At 40.7% G+C, this 21,508-nt stretch overlaps 1 protein-coding gene across 1 annotated transcript in view; it reads left to right on the top strand.

Annotated features, from left to right (window-relative positions):
- ZNF407 (zinc finger protein 407) overlaps nt 1-19,195 on the top strand; it is a 352,558-nt gene extending 333,363 nt beyond the window's left edge. Inside the window, exon 9 of the mRNA XM_063326422.1 lies at nt 16,630-19,195. Coding sequence (XP_063182492.1) covers nt 16,630-17,981 — 1,352 coding nt within the window. The 3' untranslated portion in view covers nt 17,982-19,195. The remainder of the gene's footprint in view (nt 1-16,629) is intronic.
- Nucleotides 19,196-21,508: the final 2,313 nt, after the last annotated feature.

Genomic DNA, 21,508 nt, shown 5'->3' with positions numbered 1-21,508 from the left:
AAATGTGGATGACGAACAGGTTAGTTCGGTTACCTATAATGATTACCCTACTTCAGTAGTTCTACCTTTTGCACATGGATTGGGGGGGGAGAAGTATTAAAATTATATGCACTGGTACACCCACATGATTTGAGTTTATTCGCAAAGCTTGAATGCATCAGCCCTTCCATGAAATGGCTGTGAGTTAGGAGAGCATTCTGGGTATTGTCATGCAAATGAGGCCACCAAACATACCACTTTGCTTCAAAATTGCTCTGCAGTGACAAGTAGCTTTTAAAACTGGAGCAGGGTTTTCCAAGCTAAGTGGGCAACCCTATATATCCTCTGAGATCCACTTTCTAAAATAAGTGCCTATATACGAAGTCCTAATTCCACATCTGAGTGCTCAGATTGGCACTTACTACATACCCCGTACATCTCATTCTAATGCAGATTAAGGTGTTCCTTTATGCTTGAGTATTGTGTTTCTCCTACATTCATACAATGGAAAAAAAAAAAACACCTGGAAGATGGATGTAGCACTGAGAAGTTGAGTTTGATCTGGTATTCAGCAACTCTTAGTGCCAAGGTTTTGTGATATATCACCTCAACCAGTACAAATTTTAATTAATGCTCCAGCAGCTTCTCAGCAGCACTCAAGAACTTAGCCAACGGGTTCTGAGGAAAAAACAAGTCCTCATCTGCCTCATGGTTCACAGAAAATAACCACAGCTAATAATCAGAAGCTATGTTAGTCTAGTTTCAGGCCCAGTTTCAGAACTGATAAGAAAATATGACAGTCGTTTCTCTCTCTTTGTAACAAAGCAAGTCCATCCCAAAAATTTGTGTTGACTGCGCTCATGAAAAGGGGTGTGGGAAGAGCAACAGAGTTAAACATAGTGACTATCCCAGGCGATTCAGGACCAGGTAGCTTTTAACCAGCATCCTAATGCCAGTTGGAAGCCAGGATGGATCTCAGAGCACTAGCATTAAATGATGAAGAATGAGCAGAATCCATGTTTTTATTTTTTTTTTTTAATCCAAAATTGTATTAATCACATCGTGAATTGATAGGAATTTTGTCTATGTCCTGAATGTGGCCACGATTTTACTCTTAACCTCTGACCCGTACTGTTCCATGTGCCTTGCACTGGAGGTAACAAAGCCATGGATACAAATCACAGGGCTGTCATAGGAATGGAAGTCCTGGATCTGCTGGCCAGGTGGGGATTTATAAAAGCTGATGGAGACAGCGGGTACTGAATTTCTTCAATGCTGGAACGTCCGGGCTTCTCAAACCCCCTGTGGCTCAGCATCAGCTACATTGTCAGTGGGGTGTTGCATGTTGCCTCATAAAATAGTCTTTTAAATACAGATTTGATTAACTAATTTCACACATTCACATTTGAAAATGTAGATCTTAAGGACTGCATGGCTAGGTAGATCTTTTCCTTCATGCGTTTCTGTCCTCAGAAGTAGGAGCTTTGCTGGGACGACTGATTAAAATTATGGAGAGGGTTATTTTCAAAGTTGGGCTTTTTGGTGTTTGCTGCACATTTAGGTGGTACCTGAACTCTACAAACCAAATCGTCCTCAGAACATCCCAATGTCTGAACGTTCTAGTTTAAAATACTTAATGTTGGTGTGAATGGATTAAAAGAGAAAAAAAAAAAAGAGAAAGAAAAATAATGATTTTGAGTATGAGTTATTGCAATTGCTGTTACTTTTTTTTTGTATTGTGTTAGCAACTTTGTCTCCCAGCCTCTTTTGGAGATGTTATTTAAGTAAAACTTGGTATTACATTTCCAATTATTCCTTTTATTAGAAGTGCTATTTATACACATATTGGAGCAGATCATGATGCAGCAAAGAACTTTTTATACTGCATAGATTGTGCAGCAAAATAGTGCGTTATCAGCATTACATGCCTCAGTGAGGAATGCTTTGCTGTTTTAAATCTCATCATTATGAGAAGAATTTAGTATCCAGATGCAAAGATTTTACTCAAAACTTTTGAGCTAGACTGTTCTCATCTAACTGAAAATGAAAATTTGTTCATGATAATTAGACGGGGGGATTAACAGAAGACCCACACTATATGTACTGTTTAGATGCAACTCTGTATCAGCTAGAACATGGCTGCATTCATTTTTGCTGGCTTGCTGTGGGACAATCCCAGAAATAATTGGCAATCCATTGCCCCCCTGCCCTTAAACCCCTTGTCTACAAACATGATGCAAAGTGGCGGTGGTGGAGGTCTCACAAAAATGAAGCACATGGTGTGGCAGACCCATCTATGCCAGCTTTATAAAACAAAAGTGCCCAATTTTATCATCATTGCCTTTTGTTCTGAACAATGCTATTCACACGATGGTTTTATGAACGCTTGGCGGTGGAGTCCGTGAGCCTCGATTTCTCTGACTGCTTCCTCTCCTGTGCTGTCTGTTCCCAATGGCACTGCTAGCTTCCCTGCCCCCACGGTTTCCTCGCCTTACCCGGCCTTCTTCTCCCCAGACAAATCCGAGGTAGAACCTCCTAGCAATTTTCCAAGGTTCTGGGCTCAAAGACTAAACTAATTTGGTTTTGAATTGCAGATCAAACATAAACTGCAAAGAAGCATTTAATCAGTTAGGAGAAGCAAGGGTATGGCTTGTTTAAGTCCCAGAATCCATAAACCTGTAATGATTTTATTATATTGGTGTCAGTTTTCATTATTTTCATGAATGGGTATTCCCTGCTTAATGCACGATATTTGCATCTGATGAACCAACAAGTTTAAACATGGTTTGTTTTAATGCTTTGTGAATTTGCATTCAAATTCATCAGGAGTAATTCTATTTGAAATCACACAGGGCTAAGCACAGTGGTTGTAAATCCATTCGAATTGAGATGCCAAAATCAGCCCATTAATCTACAAATCTACAGTATAATTTTTGTATGGTTGGTGGGCTTTTGTTCTGTTTTTTCATGATGAGGCAAAGGGGACACCAAGTGGGAGGGGAAGCGTTCGGCGAGGTTGTGATAAATTGACCAAGAGGGAGTATATCTTTGTTATGGAAACAGGCCTGTGAAAGGAACATACGAAAGGCCAGAGACCATGGTTTGAGCGCGTCTGTCACTGCCACTTGAGGTAGTTGCATGAGGCGAAAGGACGTCTCTCCGATAAGCAGGTTTCCTAATATTTTGGATGACAGAGGTTGTCATCAGCACCTACCATTTGGTCTGCAGAGTCTCAAAGTTCACCCAGAGCTTGGAGCAGCGCTATGGCCTGCATTTTGTATTTTAGCTCCTCTTGCTAAACCCTCTGTTAGCTTCAATTTTTCTGTGGTCTCTTGCTAAAAAGGAAACAAATAAATGCAGGAAGGTTCACCTCCAACAGAAACAGTGTCATTTTGGAAGGGGTGGAAGGGGCTATATTATAGGAAACATTACTTCATTTCTTGATGGCTCCGGAAGAAATCTCTACTTCTTTCAGTGCCTAGAGGATGTTTTTAATTTCTGTGTTCTTAAATAGACTGAATTGTCTGAAATTAAGATGTTTCTTTAAGCTGATAGTTAGCAGATTTGAAGGTGTATATCATTGTCTGAGAGTACAAAACCAAGTATGTGTGAGAGGCCTTATTCCATGAGAAGAAAGGTTTATCAGCAACGTTTTCCTCGCTACACATTCTTCTTAAATGTAACAGTGAAGTTTTTTGATAAAACTTACTTAAAAACTACAAAAATGTAGAGTTATACATAATGTACTTTAGCCTTTTAAAAGGGATGTTTTTATTCATTTATTTGAATCGGTGATAATTCAAAATGGAATTCAGCTGATACTTTTGAACGTGTTCATACAGTCATTTTACTTACTTAGAATCAGGCTGAAATCAGTCTGAGAGCGATGTATTTGTCTGGGGGCAAAAGTGCTTTTTAGCTAACTTTGTTACTGCCTTTCTCTGGGAACACGCAGTGCTGGTTTGGCCCTTGTAAAGCAGAAATTAAAGAGTCTAAGTCCCTGTTTTTAATATGTCATAGGCTGAGGCTACCTGAGGGTCCGACTTAGAAAAGCGCTTAAGCCTATGCTTAGCATTAGCTATATGCTTAATTCCCAAAAGCCTAACTACAGGCCCCTTCTTATGCACTTGCAAGAATCGTGACGATCGGGAAGTCTACCATCTGACATCTGTGAAATGAGCTGGTAGACTTGAGTCTTTTTCATAATGAACCAGTTTCCATCTCATAAAATTCTGTAATTGCAGATGGTATCAGTGGACACCTATGACAATCTCAGCAGAGATTGCAGCCCGGCATTCCTCATTATAGGGTACGTGGACACTGAACTCCTCTCTGCTCATGAACATGGGGTTGATTCATTGACAGGGCATTATCAGGAAAATTGCAATGATGTGACTGGTGCTTCGGTGTGGGTAAATGGAGTACCTCCACTCTTGGAGTTGACAATAGGCCCTTCTAAGAAATGATAATGCTGTGATTAAGACATAAAGCTGGGACTCAATACACCTGGGAATTCTTGTGTGACCCTGGCAACACGCTTTTGGTTGTTTTTCACTTGTCTGCCTGAAAAGTTAGAATAATGCTTTTTTCATTTTATGGTATTATTTAGTGATAAGTATATTACTAATTGTGAACAATTCAGGAGCTGCAGTTTTAGAGGCACAGGGTCAGAAAATGCCATTAGATTTTAAATGCGTTCGGTTTGGTTCGCATTTGCATGTGCTTGTGCCTCACACTAGTGGAAAGCAGGCCATTTTTACTTTGCATCCTAATTCTACATTGAGGTAATTAGCTTTAGGCACACTAAAAATCTTGCATAAAATTCACTCGGTTGTGAAAAAAGCTCCTAAAAAATATGTGGAAGAAGAAATACATTAGTTTTGGACTTTTAGCTTATTCTTTTAGATACTGATACAGGTTTTGTTCCATCTGTGTACATTTTAATATATGTATTTTCTTTTTATAAAAAAAATAATCTCATTCAAATAGCTTTAGAGTCTTTTCATTTCAGTACAAGCACTGAATAATGTTTTAAGGGTAGGTACTTGGAGACATGCTGAAAGAAATGGTGAACCTCAACAGGTTTTGGAGCACTGGAACATACACCAAAAGATATAACTATGAAATCTCCAAGTGAGCCCTACCTGGGACTTGTAGCAGCTATTTCCACCTGTGATGCCATGGGCTGCTCAGAAGGTCTTTAATCTGCACATCTTTGAAATGACGGACCACAATGTGTCCTCCTGCGTGTTTTGCCTGTTACGTGCCAGAAGTTAGGAAGCTGTTGGTTCCCTAAACTACAGTAGCTGGAAAAAGAGTAAGAAGTATTAAAGAAAAGGGTAGCTGAAATAAGAACCCTTTAACATAAGTGTCACCAGGAGCTGTTAGTTTCTCAGTGATTTTGAAAATAAGGTTTCCCACGTATCTAGCTGCAGGCTTCTGGGTTTTTTTTTTGGCGGGGATGTTATCCGGTCTCTGTCTTGTGGCATATCACAAGCCTTACTGCTTTCACAGAAATGATCATAACTTCCTCTGAAATTTTATCTACTGTACTGAAAAATGTGAACTAAGTTCCAGCAATAGTAAAAGCGCTTGGGGTCCACTTACGTTACCACTAATGATGCTGTATCAGGTCCTATGTAACGGCAGAATAAGAAGTGCATTCACTGCACTGTGCATCATGCTACAGACAAGTATACTGGGAACCATGGTGTTTTTAAACCACTCAGCATCATTAAATTAACATGCTTTTAAGCATTATTTGGCTTCAGTTGTAGGCAGATATATATAATAAATCTTTGAACAAGTGCTATCAGAAGTAAGAGCTAAGTGGCATTTAAAATATATTAGAAAAATGTGATCACTAATAAGTTTTAAAATATTCCCTCTCTTTCTAGTCTAAATTGGGTCAGGGAAGGAAAAAAATAAGAAGAGCTAATGAAATGACCTGACAGAGTGGCGGGGTTTGTTTACTAGGCCATATTTGAATGGGATTCATGCTTCATCTGATTGACAGTCATTGCAAATTCTTTGGCTTTTTAAGACTTAAGGCGCCACGGTCTTGGGTGAACTTTAGTTCAGAATGGAGTTGTTTACAAAAGTTAACTAAGTAGTTACTGCAGAATTGCATGCTATGTTTCACTGAACTGTTTGGAAATGGTATGGATTTGCAGTACAAATGGTGATGAATCGAGTTAAATCATATTCTAACTACTGTGCCGTCAATTTATTCCATTCGGGAGCTTCGTCACCCTGGCACCTGGAAGTGGACAAGGTAGCTGAATTGGCTTTCCATTGCTCACTATGTCCGAATGTCTTCCCGTGGTATGGCATGAATGTTCTAGTGTTTCGTTATGCAGATCCAAAAGGGACAAAAATTTTCCTCCCCCTTCAACATTTGTAGAACGTGTCACCAGAATATGTGCATTTAAACCCTCAATATTTCCATGCAAGTCAGCCTTCTAAGCATTCTTCTTTTGCTATTCTGAATATTCCTTAATCAAGATCTCTCCCCTAGTGAGGTCAAGACGTAGTTCTGTGGTATCGGTACCAGAACAATTTGCAGCAGACGCGTCTTTGAATGTGCAATTAAAAATTGCTTTGGCCTGTTTTCTTTTCCTGCTTTACGTTTTCATGAACTCACATGTAATTTGATGAACACTGTCATTCTTTAAATTTGTTCAGGATTACAGCTCTCAAGGGACTTCTCTCTCATTGAATGTCATTTTTGCATATTTACTTTCTCCACCAGTGCTAGTGCGCGGTAGCACAAGTTGAATCTTGCATTGTTATTTTTTTATTTACTTGTGTTACATCCTGTTTTTCTTTGTAGTGATGTTGACACTTCCTCCCAATTTAGTATTAACTCCGTATGCCCTCTAAAAGCTCTTGATTTCTACCTCTAGCTAACCAACAATTTAGGTAGTCCTGTCGACAGAGTAGTGTGAAAATTATTCAGATCTTGAAAGCACACCTTTGCAGCTGAGTGGAAGGAATTTGAGGAAGGAGCCTTCTGAGCGGAGCTGCGGTGCCACCGTTCATGCTGCACTTCCCCTGCAGCTCTGGCACACGTGCCGTCTTAGCAATTCCTGCGTCGGTAGTGCTCAGCGATGGCTCAGAAAGCACCACCCTTGCTGTCTTCTGTCTTGTTTTATCTACGTACAGCCTAGTGCCTTCCAACACTGAAAGTGGAAGACAGCTCATTTAAGTACTACTGTATCAGTCGCACTGAAAATATATTTCTGTCAGCAGAAGGGTCAATTATATGAACAGCTCTTCTTTTGAAGATATGCTGGAAACATGCTGCTTCCATCCTTCACCAGAGGTGAATCATGAAAAGAAGACTTTGTCGGAAACTCGACCCTTGAAAGTGGTATAAAAGAGTTACCCATCTCTCCAGCCTCTACTCCGCATCCCACCTCCCAGGACCAGCATGTACCCTGTTTCATGCTTCCTGAGGAATCCTAGTGTTACTGCTAAGGCTGTGACACTCTCAGCTGAAAAATCAGCATCATTTCCAATGATCGTGATTTTAGGCATGATAAGCCTTGATGCCTCGGGAGGAGTGAGGGGCCGGCAGAGGGGAAAGCCTCTGCCTTGCACCTGGACCACCTATAACCAGCCCTGTTCCCTCCTCTCAGAAGTCCTTGGATCCCTTGCACTGAGACTGACTTTTGAGGTGGGAAATCTGATTGTCAGAAGCTCAGGAACCACATTCATAATTAATTCACCTTTGTCTCATGCCACGTAGCAGTTTGAGGACAGCTGTACTGGCGGTTGATCCGATGTTGTGGTTACACGTGTAAGGCTGAAGTGTCTAATCGGTTGTTTTTTCATAACACAGGTTGACATGACCTACAGCTTTCAGAGTAAACAATCATAGTGCTCGTTTCCAGCTGTAGATCTATTGCAAAAATATACAAATATTATTAGTCACTGGCATTACATCAGGAAAATATCAACTGTATGTCAGTGTCCAGACAAAAAGCTGCAAAATTAAGTTATGAAACTCGGCCTTTTTAGCAAAATTAACTGATCTCATGTTGGCCCAGCATAGCTCCTTCTTCCTGACAGTCTATTACTTCTAATCATATGCATCAGGCCTCATTCCAGTATGATTTTGATGAAGTCTGCAAAAGAGAGTACGCTCATCTCCTCCAATGCTTTGGCTATTGAAACAGATTTTTTTTTTTTTCTGGTAAGATAGCACATTAATTGCTTTACTTATTAGATGAGCGTTAGCTTTTGATACAACCCGTCCCGTAGACTCCTGACACGTTGCACGCTGAGAAGTCCTGTCCTTGAAGTTACTAGATAGTGCACAATGATCAGAACTTACCGCTGATGTTTTGTTAGCATTTACTAGCAATGTTTTGGCAGAGGGTGACCTCTAGTACTCTCTCTAAACATTTTCAATTTACAGACTCAAGAATTTTTGCTGTCTTTGCCTCTCGTTCTTTTGAAGAGGTCAGCCCTTTACGAATTTGCCACAAGAAAGAAGTTCAGGATACCCTATACACTTAAACAGCATAGTAAGAATATGGCCACAGTGAACACACAACATACAATTCATTTTAATATTTATAGAAGAAATTCACATTGTTTTAAGCGTAGACAAGCAGCTGCTGTCATTTGGCTATGAGCAGATGTTAGACCTCCGAAAGCTTCGCTGATAATTAAAATACTAACAGTTAGTGTTTTACCCCAGCTGCAGGTTCTGTTTACTGTAAATTTGATTTTAATGGTGCCTCTGTGCAGTTATTGAATAGAGGTTTGTTTTCTACTATACATACAAAAGTGTCTACAATGAAGACAAATGGTTATTTCCCGTAATTTACTCTGGAAAGATATGAATATACACTGTAACACAGTTGAATTCATAAATGAAATACAGATATGACTATCACATTGGAAATGGTAGTTTCTGCAATCTTAACTAACAAAGAGAACTAGGGAAACTTACGATTTCTAGTTATTCCCAAGCATTCCCCCTAAAAACTGCTGTGCTTTTCAAATGGGTTGAGACGTGCCCTCGAGCAAAGAACAGGTGCTCCTTTTTACTGAATGGGTGCATAAATCAGAATTAATAAATCCAGGAAGTCACACTACTCGTATTTGATAGGTATGCAGAAGAATATAATTTCTGCTTGATCATTTAACAACATGATGTTTTATTTTAGGTATCCCTTACAAGTGTCTGTTCTCTTTAGTGCATATACGTACATCAAACGTTAGGGAAGGCTAGCCACTTTCAGAATTGTTAATCCCAAGGGCCTGATTATGCAAACACAATGCATAATGCAAGCTACCATGTTTAGTCCCTTTGAGACTATTGAGGCTAACTATGGCAGTAAGCAGTACTCTTGATAAATAAATGTTTATAAGACCAGGATCTAAACGTATATATTCTTGAAGAACAAAAAATCATGCTGAGATAATAATGACAAAAAGGGGTTTTTGTTTGGTTGGGTTTTTTTTTTGACAAAACAGTTATTGTCTGGGACTAGACTTATTTCAGAAATCCAGATCATTTTCCTTATGAGAGCAGAGCTTGTGGGGTTTTCCCCCTGATTTTCTCATATTAGCATTCGTATTATTTTTCGTATTAACTTATATGTTCTGTCTGCCCAGGAAACAGAATTCTCCAGTTTGACCAAGCACAACCAGTACCTCTTGAAATTGGGATTCTGATTTAGAAGTGCTAAAAATTCACTTTCCGGTTGCACTGCGGGGGATAAAACAGCAAAAGTGCATCCGTGTAGCATCAATATCAGTTGTCCCCAAACCGAGGGCCAGAGTCGCCTTTGTAGCTGGACTGCCAAGAAATGCCCAGGCTGGCTATCCTCATCTCCAGCTGCTAAATTGCACTGGAGGAGGTAGCTAAAATGCTCCAAATACATTGCTAATGCTCCTTGCCCATATAGGTAATTGTTGTATATGTCACAGTGAGGTTTTCGCTCACACGTAGGAATTGAGAAGACAAGCCTGCATGGGGGCAAGCAGGTAAAGTGGAAAAGTAGTCTACAAGAAAATCACTTACTGGGCAGGTTAGGCATTTGCAAAATCTACATGTTAACACTGCACGTTTGCCGTGATCAGTGGGAGTTTCGGTATGTATATTTTTTATTTGCGTAGCTTCTGTAACACTGGGCTCTATACTGTTCATTTTTGACCTTGAGAGCAGAGAAAGAGAAACTGAAATTTTTCACAGAGAAGGCCTTTTCCCAAAGGTTAATTGGACACTGGAGGGAAACTAAACCAAACCAAACAAACTGCCTAAACACCCTCGCTGAATGGCTCAGCTATTTATTTTGGTGGTTGTTTTTTCTTTTGTTTCTTTTTGTTGCCGTTGTCATAGTCCTCTAAGGTGTGGGAGGTAGAAATAACAAGCAGGAAAATTCAGTCTTTTTTTTCAAAAGAAAAAAAACTTACAAAAAAAATTGCCTTTTACATTTTAAGGGAACCTAAAAGGACATCCGCTGCTTTGTTTAAGATACCTGAAAGGTTAAAACTTCATCCTTTATTCAAGCAATTCGTAGAAGACCTTGAAGTTTCTAAACATGATTGAGTGATTAAGGACAAAGCTAGAAGCCAAGGAGGTTTTAAGTTTCAGCACTGAAACATGACATTACTGGATGTTTAAGTATAAAATGAACTATGAACATTATTTGGGAATTGTTTTTGTTATTTAATTTTGTTTTTAACATAATAATATACTGAAAGGAAAAAAATCTCGCTGCATCGGTATCTCTTGAGATTTATGTACTTTGAGTCAATGGTCTTTTTTAAAGTCTCTTAGGGAGCTGGTTAAGTCCCCTATAGGTATACTTATTTGTACTGCTTTACAAATATTTGCTGCCTTTGAGGACATAATAGTTCTGACAGAGCCATTTTGGGTTGCTGATTTATTTCACTTCTTGGTTTGATCCGTCCTATTTTCTTTCCTTCAGGAGGAGACGTGAATGAGCTTTCACAATCTCTTATTTAGTAGCTTAACTAGCTGGTTTAGAAAATGCTGGCCCAGGCATTGCTTGCACATAAAAACCTTGCAAATGAGAAAAAATAGTTTTTACTATGGTTAAGGAAGAGAGATCTGAAAAATGTGGCTTATTATTATGGCCTCTGAAAATCAAGGAAATCCCAAAGTTATGACATTATGCCACTGTTATTACACCACACTTAATTAATTAAAGTAGAGATCATTACAAAAATAATAATAAAAAAAAAAAAGAAAGAAAAAAGAGCAGAAACTTGGAACTTGATCAAGGCCTAAATTGTTTCTTTATGAATTTGAACGGTGGACTTACTGTGCCGTTCGAAATATTGTACTGCCATGTAGACAGTAATTTTTAAAATAAAAAAAATCAGTTCTCATTCAAGCGATGCCCAAGATAAGTTGAATTTTCTGTATCTTTTAAATTCCTTGAGGGTTGCATTTAATTGAAGGAAAAGATGTTTCTTTGCATTCACATTATTTAATATTCATTGCATTATAGTAGATACTAAATATTTGTATGTGTCAATAAATAACATACCTAATCACCAAAGTATGAAAAATTAAGTGTTGCTGAATAGGGTGCTATAAATCAGGCCTCCTAGAACTTTTGCAGAAAAGGAAAAATAGCTGGTTTAAGCTTGCTGTGTAAATGCAGATCATTTCCGTCGTCGTAATAGATTATTTCATTTATGAGTTACTGCTTTGTCCTAAAGGTGCTCCTTGTGAAGGATGTCCTCGGCTTAGCCTCACCATGCACAACCGCTTGCTACAACTTTTGGGGAAGGGTTAGAATTCTAACGAGGCTGCTGGCTGGGAGCAAAGTGGTGCTTTACATATAATATTAGCCCAGACTTTCCTAACGCATTACGCATTTCTTTCTGAGACAAGTCTCCTTAATGCCATCTTTATCTGCTACACGATGCATGAAATCTACTTTCTGTTTTAGAACTGCGGCTGACCCCCGACCCCGCGAGTGGCGCCACAATGTGACCTTTCTATTGTCATCAGCTTTCATTCTCCTGAAAATTCTATGAATTTTTATTACAAGTTTTTTTAAACCAAGCTGAGGCTTCAACAAATTACTTGACACAGATGAGATGAAGTTGTTGAAGTAGTGTTAGATAAGTTTTACAGCCAGCATGTGTGCTGCTGAACAGTACAAAGCCAGTGTCCTACAATGTCATACACCAGTAACTGCTGAGCCTACTATTGGATAAATACATCATTTTATGGAACATTGATTGTTCTATAAACCCAATGGAGTATTATGCTCTATGATCAAACCATTTAGATTGTGTGTAGAGCACAGAAAATGCCATATTCAGGATGGTACTAAAAGTGCCATTTGTGTATTTTATGGATGTCATTACGGGGGAAACTTCTCTCTGTAGGCCCTGTTTACTGCAAAATTTTTTAGTCTGTAATGACATTTTTCATTCACAACGTATGCCTTCAAGAGAGGGGGCCCTTGTTTTATTTGTTTCATTCGAGTTTACTGCACAAATCCTGTACATTTTAATTAAATGTAAGCTTAACAAAAGAATAAGGTATTTATTCTGTGGGGAACAAATGATGACAGTAACAAAAGAATAAAACAGACACACAAAAGAAAGTCAGGTATTGAGTAAAAGAGAGGGGAAAAGGTACTAAGCCCTATTTGTAGTTTCCCAGAAGCACATTAAACATCAAAGCATTTCTTTTAGCCCTATTTCGGGAGTTTGTGGTCTCTGAGAATTAAAATAACCTGCGAATATGGATTTAATGTCTAAAAAATCCTGACATGTTCAAATAAAAAACTAACAGTCGCTCAGGACTCCAACTGATAAATAATGGCTCTGCTGAAATGACAGACTTCTTGGAAAGAAACCAATTCTGTGATCATTGCACCCCTAGATATGAAACACCTCTTTACAAATTGTCTGAATATGAGCTCTCGTATCATTATATTTTGTCATTTTAATGCCTATTTGTGTATCTTTTTAATTTGCAATGACATGCAATCAGCAACAAGTCCACTTTTCCTAATATTAATGTGGGCTTGTATTGCAGCTTATGCTTGCCATGTCAGCCAACACTTACCCCTTCTCTTTACCCGTTTTTAAGAGGGGGCGAGAGGCAGGCTGGATTTAGCGGGACAACATGATTTGTTGCTACATACAGTCCAATAATGTGACATGTTCCTTAAATACATAAAAATTCCTACAAATGTTGTGTTGGATAGCAGTGCTCCATTATAGAAAAGCACTGTTCCAAAGTCGAAATAGCAGCTAAGCCGCAAAATATGTTGTTTTCTAAATATCCTCCCTACTTGGCTTTTCACTGTTAAAACAAAAGAAAACCAGTAAAATCTGCAATTCATATTTACCATGAAAAATCACTAAAATTGAAGTCGATGTTCCCAGTAAATTCTTGGTCATAGCCCAGTTAAAATTTAAAGTTACAGTAGATTCACATTAGTTTAAATGACACTTGAACTTCTACACAGCTCAACATTAATTCATTATAGTTGAAATGGAAGAATCTTCAGCGGGTGAATCTTTTACAATCTGATTGAGGCTGTTACATTTTATAGGAGCCATTTTTCAAAGCAGTACTGACAGCACTCGAAGTTATTAAATTGCTGAATCAAAAGATGGACCTGCAATCGCATTTATGAACTGTGATGGAATAGCTGGGGTTGCACTGAGCTGAGGTTAAGATGTTGGTGTAGTTAAGCTTCATCACACCCCTTAGTGACAGCAGTATTTACCCATGTAGTTTACTTTAATGGCCAGGAAGTGGCTTAACTCACCTCTGGATTCAAATAGATTAAGTAAGCAGTCAGAATGGCATAATTATCAGTGCTGCGAGGGATTCACCGGATAGCTCTTCACCCAAGAGACTTCCCATTCAATTGCACAGCAAAGCCTGGAGTTGCACGGGTTTCTCGGGTGCAGCGTTTTTTCGAGGAGACGAAACCAGGATGAATTCCCCTTTTTTTCCCCTTCCCCAGACCAGAGCTTCTCCTCGATGCAGTGGTGCTGCGGCCCGTACATAAATTATCATGATCTTAGGGGAAAGATGTCATGATTTTGCTGTGCCCGTGTGAAAATTATGATCGCGGAGTTATTTTGATTTTGAAATCCAGTGGAAAATGCATGATTTGTAGAGTTATTTTGATTTTGTGCCACATCACTGCCAGGCTCCTCTTTTATCATGTCAACAAAGCAAGATTCCTGAGAGAATTAATTACTTCTACTCTATTATAAAATGTGGAGGAGCTAAGATAATTGTCATTTTATTATGTTGATTTCCCCTTCCTATTTTTCTGCTCTTTGGGGGGTCTTGTGAATGTCAGTGCCTACAGAGAGCACAGGAAAAGTGGGGATAAGAACCAGTCGTACCACAGTAAGCTTCCTTCTCACTTACGCCTGACAAAATGTACTTCAATTGCATGTGCCAGATTTATCATGCAGCATCACTTGGAAGCACTCTAATGGTTTAAATTGTTAATCTTCTTTTCCAAAGATAACCCGCCTTGCAAACTAAGATGGAGCAAGTTGTATAACATCAGTTTAGACTCGTGGAGGTGATTTGCAGCCTTTCAGCTTAACAAAATTACTCCTTGTGCTTCACAGTACAGTTCTCCACCAAAAGCTTTGTAACAGAAAAAAGGATAGATAGATAGATAGATAGATAGATAGATGGATGGATGGATGGACGGATGGATGGATGGATGGATGGATACTAACAAGAGCTCAGTCCTCTAAGCATTGGTGTTATCTTGTAATATTAGCTTGATATGCACCTTAGCATATCAAGTTGCTAGAGGCTGCAAGATGCCAAGTACTCAGTCTCGGACTAACACAGCTCCAAAGTGTGAACTTACCTTTAAGCAAATTAAGTCTCTGATTTGTAGAGCCCATGTTAGTTCTCTGTGGGATCAGGGCCTGACAGCTCTATGCTTTGGGTGAAAGAGCCCCCTTAGACCGGCTTTAGTGTAATTCTCTTGGCCTCTTCAGTTGTGTGGAGTGCATTGTTCACTAGAAGTGTCTTGGTGGCTTGGAAAGTACAGTGCCAGCCCCAAATTTGACTGTAAGAGTCAATTTTTGTTCTTGCTTGTTTTCTCCCAAACAAGCAATGGTGTATCTATGTGTGTTAATGATAAGATGCTACACTTGTTATTCCAAAGATGTGATTTCAGTTTGTGTAGGTGAATTTACAGTTATAAATACCTAAAGGGTGGGTGTCGGGAGGATGGGGTCAGGCTCTTTTCAGTGGTGCCCGGGGACAGGACAAGGGGCAATGGGCACAAACTTGAACACAGGAAATTCCACCTAAACATGAGGAGGAACTTCTTTCCTCTGAGGGCAGCAGAGCACTGGAACGGGCTGCCCAGGGAGGTGGTGGAGTCTCTGTCTCTGGAGACATTCCAAACCCACCTGGACGTGTTCCTGTGCAGCCTGCTCTAGGTGACCCTGCTCTGGCAGGGGGGTTGGACTAGATGATCTCCAGAGGTCCTTTCCAACCCCTACCGTTCTGTGGTTCTGTGTAATTTAAACTAGACCGTGACTGTGGGTAGTCTCAGCAGCAAGGACTTCATCAGTCTTCCCAAGGCTCATCTAGCATTAGACCTCCATCTTGTTCTCAGTGTGAAGGACCCAGTCTTCTCTCTGTGTGCACTGGTTGTGGCCCAAAGCTCACTTCCCAGGAGCTTCAGGGGTGCTTCAGGATGGCACTGCCACGGGGAGACAGCCAGTGCTAGAGCTGTTCTGCCATGTACATCCACAAAGCTGGTCACAGGGTGCTCTCGGTTATATCTTCCCAAAAATGCTGAAGGCAACCCGGGGGCCATGCTCTGAGGATGGTGGGCTTGGCTTTGTGCAGCTGTGGGCATCATGCGCTTTGCTGAAGCTTTATCGTTAGTGATGGGAACCGAGAAGGAAACCCTCAATGAGCCAAAACCAGACCGAGTGGCAGAGCAAGCAGTGGGCATGTGGAGGTTACAGGTGTTTTAATTTGTTAATTGATTTCATGTAGAAATAATTAAGAAGTGTAATGGAGGTTTATCCGGATGATATTTTATAGAATATCCTGCTTAGGGTAAGAAAGCTACCGAACGTTTTCACCAGGTAACTAGGCTAGTGACTGAGTCAGTCAGGTGTGCTGGAGGAGACGCTAGGTGGGAAATGAAGGGGAAGACAATGGCATCAAAATGACAGCATGGCAATTACCTCGCCGGCAAAAGCAGGGTATTAAGAAGATCAGCCACAGTTTTTCACACCCAGATATGTTTAATGTAATATACGATCCTAAAATTCATCACTGAAGTACTGAAATATCACCAATAGGATCTTCTGTAAAAGATGTCTTAATGGCTTTTAACTGTATACTGTATTTATCTAGGCTTTTTTATACAGCATATTTTAAAAAACACATTTAAATTGTTAATAGGCTGCAGAATTGTTAAACTCAGCAATTATTTCAACCTGTAAATATGTTATTTGGAAAACATGCAAATTGTTTTTGTTCACTTGCTCATTTTATCTGTGTTTTCTGCCAGTGAAATCTAAAAATTGTCAAGGAATTTTTTTTTCCATTTAAGCTCCAATTTGTTAAAGTAATGAACTGATATTTGCCATGATACCACATCAACAGCATATTTTATCTTGTAGGCATTGTGTCCAAGTCCTATGAGTGCCGACTGAAGGGGCAAGGAGCAACCTTTGTGGAAACTACGAGTCCTTTTACCGCAGCAGCACTGGGAGAGGATTCTCCAGTTAAAGAGAAGGTCTTTCGGGGCAGTAGAAGACAGACACAGTCACCTGAAGAAGTTCAGCAAGTTATTATTATTCAAGGATACGATGGCGACTTTGCAATTGACGCCTCTGTGGAAGAGACAGCAGCGGCTACCCTTCAGACTCTGGCGATGGCTGGTCAGATGGCCAGGGTGGTCCATATTACAGAAGATGGGCAAGTCATAGCTACAAATCAAAACGGCTCACACGTGAGTAGTATGGTTCCAGGGCAGATACTTACTGAGCAGCTGGCAGATGGTGCAACACAGGTGGTAGTGGTTGAAGGAACAGGAACTGAAATGGAGGAGGCCATTCGAATAGACGCAGTTCCTGACTCCAGTAGTGCTGTACTGCAGCAGATAATGCGACAAGAAGTTTTAGATGCTTCTGAAGCTACAGTCCATCCTCCAGACTCGTCCTCGGCATTAGATGCCCTGCTGTGTGCTGTAACAGAGCTGGGTGAAGTGGAAAACAAATCTGGACTCCTTGACAGATGCAGGTCTACTCACAAAGATTTCTTGCAAATGCCAAACCCAGAGGCGCCCAGCATTCCCAATAGCGCGGAGGGACAAGAAATACAAATGTTCCATGAAGTTCAAGAGACTCAGGAAGATACCGAACCTATGGAAGTAGTGACGCGGGTCGTGCACCCATCGGCTATAATTGCATCTCAGGAGAGAGCTCAGGCTGCCTTCAAGAAAATGGTCCAAGGAGTATTACAGTTTGCTGTATGTGATACGGCTGCAGCCGACCAGCTGATGGAAGAAGGTGTCACTCAGGTCATCGTAAACGAGGAAGGGACCGTGCATATGGTAGCTAGAGAAGGCTCTCAGATAATTATGCAGGAAGCTGGTAGCCACGCGCTCAGTGTCCAAAGCGAGCACATGGATTTAGTTGAGTCGGATGGGGAAGTATCACAGATTATTGTCACAGAAGAAATAGCTCAAGCCATGGTTCAGGGTTCTGATGGCGACTTCTCTGAAGGTGCAACCCACTACATCGTCACAGAATTGCCACCAGACATGCAGGATGAGCCCGGCGTGTACTCGCACGCTGTGATAGAGACGGCCGGGTCTCCAGAGATTCTGCAGGCTGGTGCTGCTATAAAAGCAGAAGGTGTATCCCCTGATAGAGCAGGAGAACAGTTAACAAGCATGGTCATTTATACAGAGGGTGGCTCACAAGTAATTCAGGGCCAGAGAGATGACAATGAAGTACAAGAAGCATGAAGAGCTTCATCTCCTAGGCTTGACGCAGGGCAAAGCTGGAAATTACCAGATCCATGGAGGCGCTGCTTTCCTGGAACGTTTTCTGTTAAAACCTTCTCAATACAACGTCCTCCTGGCCAGGTAACACATGCACACCCTGCAGGAGGTGAAGGTCAGCTGCTAGGAGGAGTTTACTGAAAAGGATAGTACAGTCTTGTTACGAAAGCTTAAAGAATTGTTGTATGGGATTATTATAAAACAAGCATTTTAGGGTACAAAAGAGGATAAAAAGTTCCCCCCCCCCCCCCCCCAAAAAAAAGGTAGGTATTGTTCTGTTCACTGCGTTCTTTGTTGTTTTTTTTTTTAAATGTTGTTTTATCTCAGGGTAATTCCCTGCCGTCTGTCATTTTTGTCTAACATAATCACAGGTCTAAAATAGTTCCACTTACATGTACATTTTGTGAAGAGATAAATAAGCAAAAAATACAAACCCCCCAATAAGAAGGTGAACAGGTAAGCTTACGTACTGGAATTGGTGCCCTTTACTTTAAAGAAGAACAGGTGACATTTTGCTTTCTAGAACCTTACTTTAAAATATCCCTGGCTGAAAATACGTCCTCAAAATAAGTGGTTTTTGCATCTAAAATCACATTTTTCATAGTAGCTTACTCTTTCGTGGTATCACATCGGACTTTCCCTGAAGAAGAGCTCAAAAAAGCTACACTTCATAAAATTCTTGATTATACACATTCAGGAAGAACTTGATGCCTGTAACTTCCACTTAATTTTAGATGAGAGTCCTAAGAAATGTGCATTTTTTGAAAAAAAAAAAAAAAAAAAAATTGTCACTGTCAGTGTTTTGCTTTTCTTATAAATAGTGCTTCATAAAAATACCATTTTGCAGTTCATTTTGTGAGCGACTTCTGAAATGTTATGGGGTTTTTTTTAAAGAAAATTCTGACATTGACATTAACAAGTAGAAAAAAAAAAAAAGGTGACCTTGTATTTCTTGCTTAGTCCAGAATGTCAATTATTTACTTGTGGATATACTGCAATTGTTCAATGCAAGTTGATGTTGAAAAGATTTGTTTCATGATACAACGGCTTTTGATTCTTTTAAAAAATTGTAAAATATAAACTGGCAAGGTTTGGGGATTATTTTTTTTTTTTGTCTTTCAAATAAAATGTTAGCATTAAAATGAAGCATCATGATTTTTAATATTAAGCAATAAACAGAACTGGCATTCAGCAGGAGCAAACGAATGCTATCTGTTATGTCTGTGCATTTTCTCTTTTCCTTTCTCTACCTCGCTAGATAGATAAAGATAAAAGAATCTAATTTCTGAAGTGTGCCTCATGCATGCTTAATATAATTGTGTAAATGTTTAGGGTATAAGCCATGCTGACTCTAGAGATAACTGGGTTTCCTATCACGTTTAATATCTTAAAATTATCAACTGTGAGAAAGTTGGGGTGAGGTAAAACAATAGTTCCTTCCTGAAGCAACTGTTTAAAAATGTATTTTCTGATAGAGCTGCTTAGAAGAGGTGCTTCGTTCCGGGGCTATAAGATCCTGCTGTCTTTTCATCTCTTTTTATTATTATTTTTTAAATGATATTATTTTCCGGGAATTAAGGTTGTGTCTTTGTCAAACCCCCAAAAAAGTAAATTTCAAGTTAGACATTGAGATTCATAATTAGCTGAGTTTGACTTGCTCATCTTTCTTAAAAGTGACAGGCTGTTCACTTACTCTTAAATACTGTCTTCAGCAAACAGTGACAGGATCAACTCCCGTTTGTTATCAGGAAAAAGGTGACCTTTACAAAATGATGGCCCTCTGCAAGACTCTCACAGATGTTCAAAAAACGGAATGTTTTTCAGTGGAAATATTTCTTCTTGATCATTTCTCCTGTTAACTGTAGCCCTGTGGTCTTGCAGCTTGGATGCTAATTCTTTGCTGTGCTTAGTCCTGTATGGCTAACCTTTCTGCTGCAGTACAGGGTGTTGACACTGACATGCTGCAGTTTACCATTTGTGATTTATTTAGGATAAATATGTCTCAGGTGGCATTTAATCCTTCATAAAACCAGTGTAGCCTGCAGTGTCAAACCAGCAATCACATTGTATGCACAATGAAAAGAGCAGACCTTTGCATAAAAAAAAAAAAAAAAACCCACACACCACACCACACCACAACCAGTGGTAGGTGTTCCTGCGCTTGGGAGCGTTGGAAAGGATTCACTAACCTACCCGGTGCTGTAATTACCTGGAAGCTCAGGTTAACGGCACTTCGCTCCGAGTGCAGCCCCATCAGGAGAGCTAATATTTTTCTAGGGCTTTTTCCCCCCCCTCCCCGCTTTCTTCTTCTTTTTAACGTGCACTTTAAAGTCAACTTATTAGTGCCTTACAAATGTAACGTTAGAAATCGAGGGTGCCGTTCGCTCCTGTGCAGACAACCTGCTTCAGGCCGCCGCGCGCTGTCTCAGCCCCGCGCTAAAAATGCTCTCTGCCCCGCGCCCAACGCCGAGGCTGCGGCCCGTCGCTCCCAGGGCTCGGGAAACTCGTCTCGGGCATTCGCCTGCCTGCCCTGCCTCAGCTCCTGGCGCCGCACTGTTGTCCTAAGCCAGGAGGAGACCAGCTGGATCACTCCACGGATCTGCCGAGCGCTCCCGGGCAGCGGGGAAGGAGGCAGCCCCCGGGACAGCCGTGCCCGGTGCCGGCGAGGGGTCCGTGGTGTGGCGGGGACCAGGCTCGGGGGCTGCAGGAGCCCTTTGCCACAGGTAGCGCCCGCCATCAGAGGACGGTAGAAGAACCTGTGCGGTGGATCTCAGAAGGTGTACGGCCCAGGCAGCCGTTCACTCCCAAACGTGCGGGTTTGCTGCTTGGTTTGAGCACCTTCAGCTGCCTGTCTCCCCGAAAAATCAAGGGCTACGCTGTAACGGGGGCGGTTGTTGATGTGCCCTGTGCCTGTGTCAGTCGGTTGCCTTCTGATACTCTGACTGCCAGAGCCATTGGCCTAATTTCCTCTTTGTTACCCGTTCTGAATAAGCAGTTATGAAGTTGGATCATACTGTGAACAACGCTAAACAGGTAAAAATGTAAGTGTTTAGGAAGCATTGAACTAGCGTGCAGGGGAGAAAAATAACCCAAAATAACAGCCAAAAGCGAACAAAAAAGCCCTCAATGAAAACAAAGCCAGAGGAAGAAGAGATGTTTTGGGCAAGCATTTTCACCCTCCATTTCTTAAGAAATCAGATATACACCTCCTGAGGCCGTGTCTCCTGGCCCCTGAATTCAAGCTCCGTCTTTGGGGAGAAATGGAAGAGAAGAGATAGCTGGAAACGATATTTAGAGAAATATTTCCAATAACAAAACCAAAATAAATAAATAAAACAAAACAAAACCAAAACCCAACACAACCCAAGTGCCCACAGCTACATACCATTCTGCCTGACTACCCGCTGCTCTTCGCTCGGGAAGCGAGGTGAGCCAGAGCCAGCAGTTGATGCGCTGAGGTATGCACGTGTGGATTGCGCACAGCGCTGCGA

Source organism: Chroicocephalus ridibundus, chromosome 2 (assembly GCF_963924245.1).
Source record: "Chroicocephalus ridibundus chromosome 2, bChrRid1.1, whole genome shotgun sequence".
In the NCBI taxonomy this organism is placed as follows: domain Eukaryota; kingdom Metazoa; phylum Chordata; class Aves; order Charadriiformes; family Laridae; genus Chroicocephalus; species Chroicocephalus ridibundus.
This window is presented reverse-complemented; position numbering and strand designations above follow the sequence as displayed.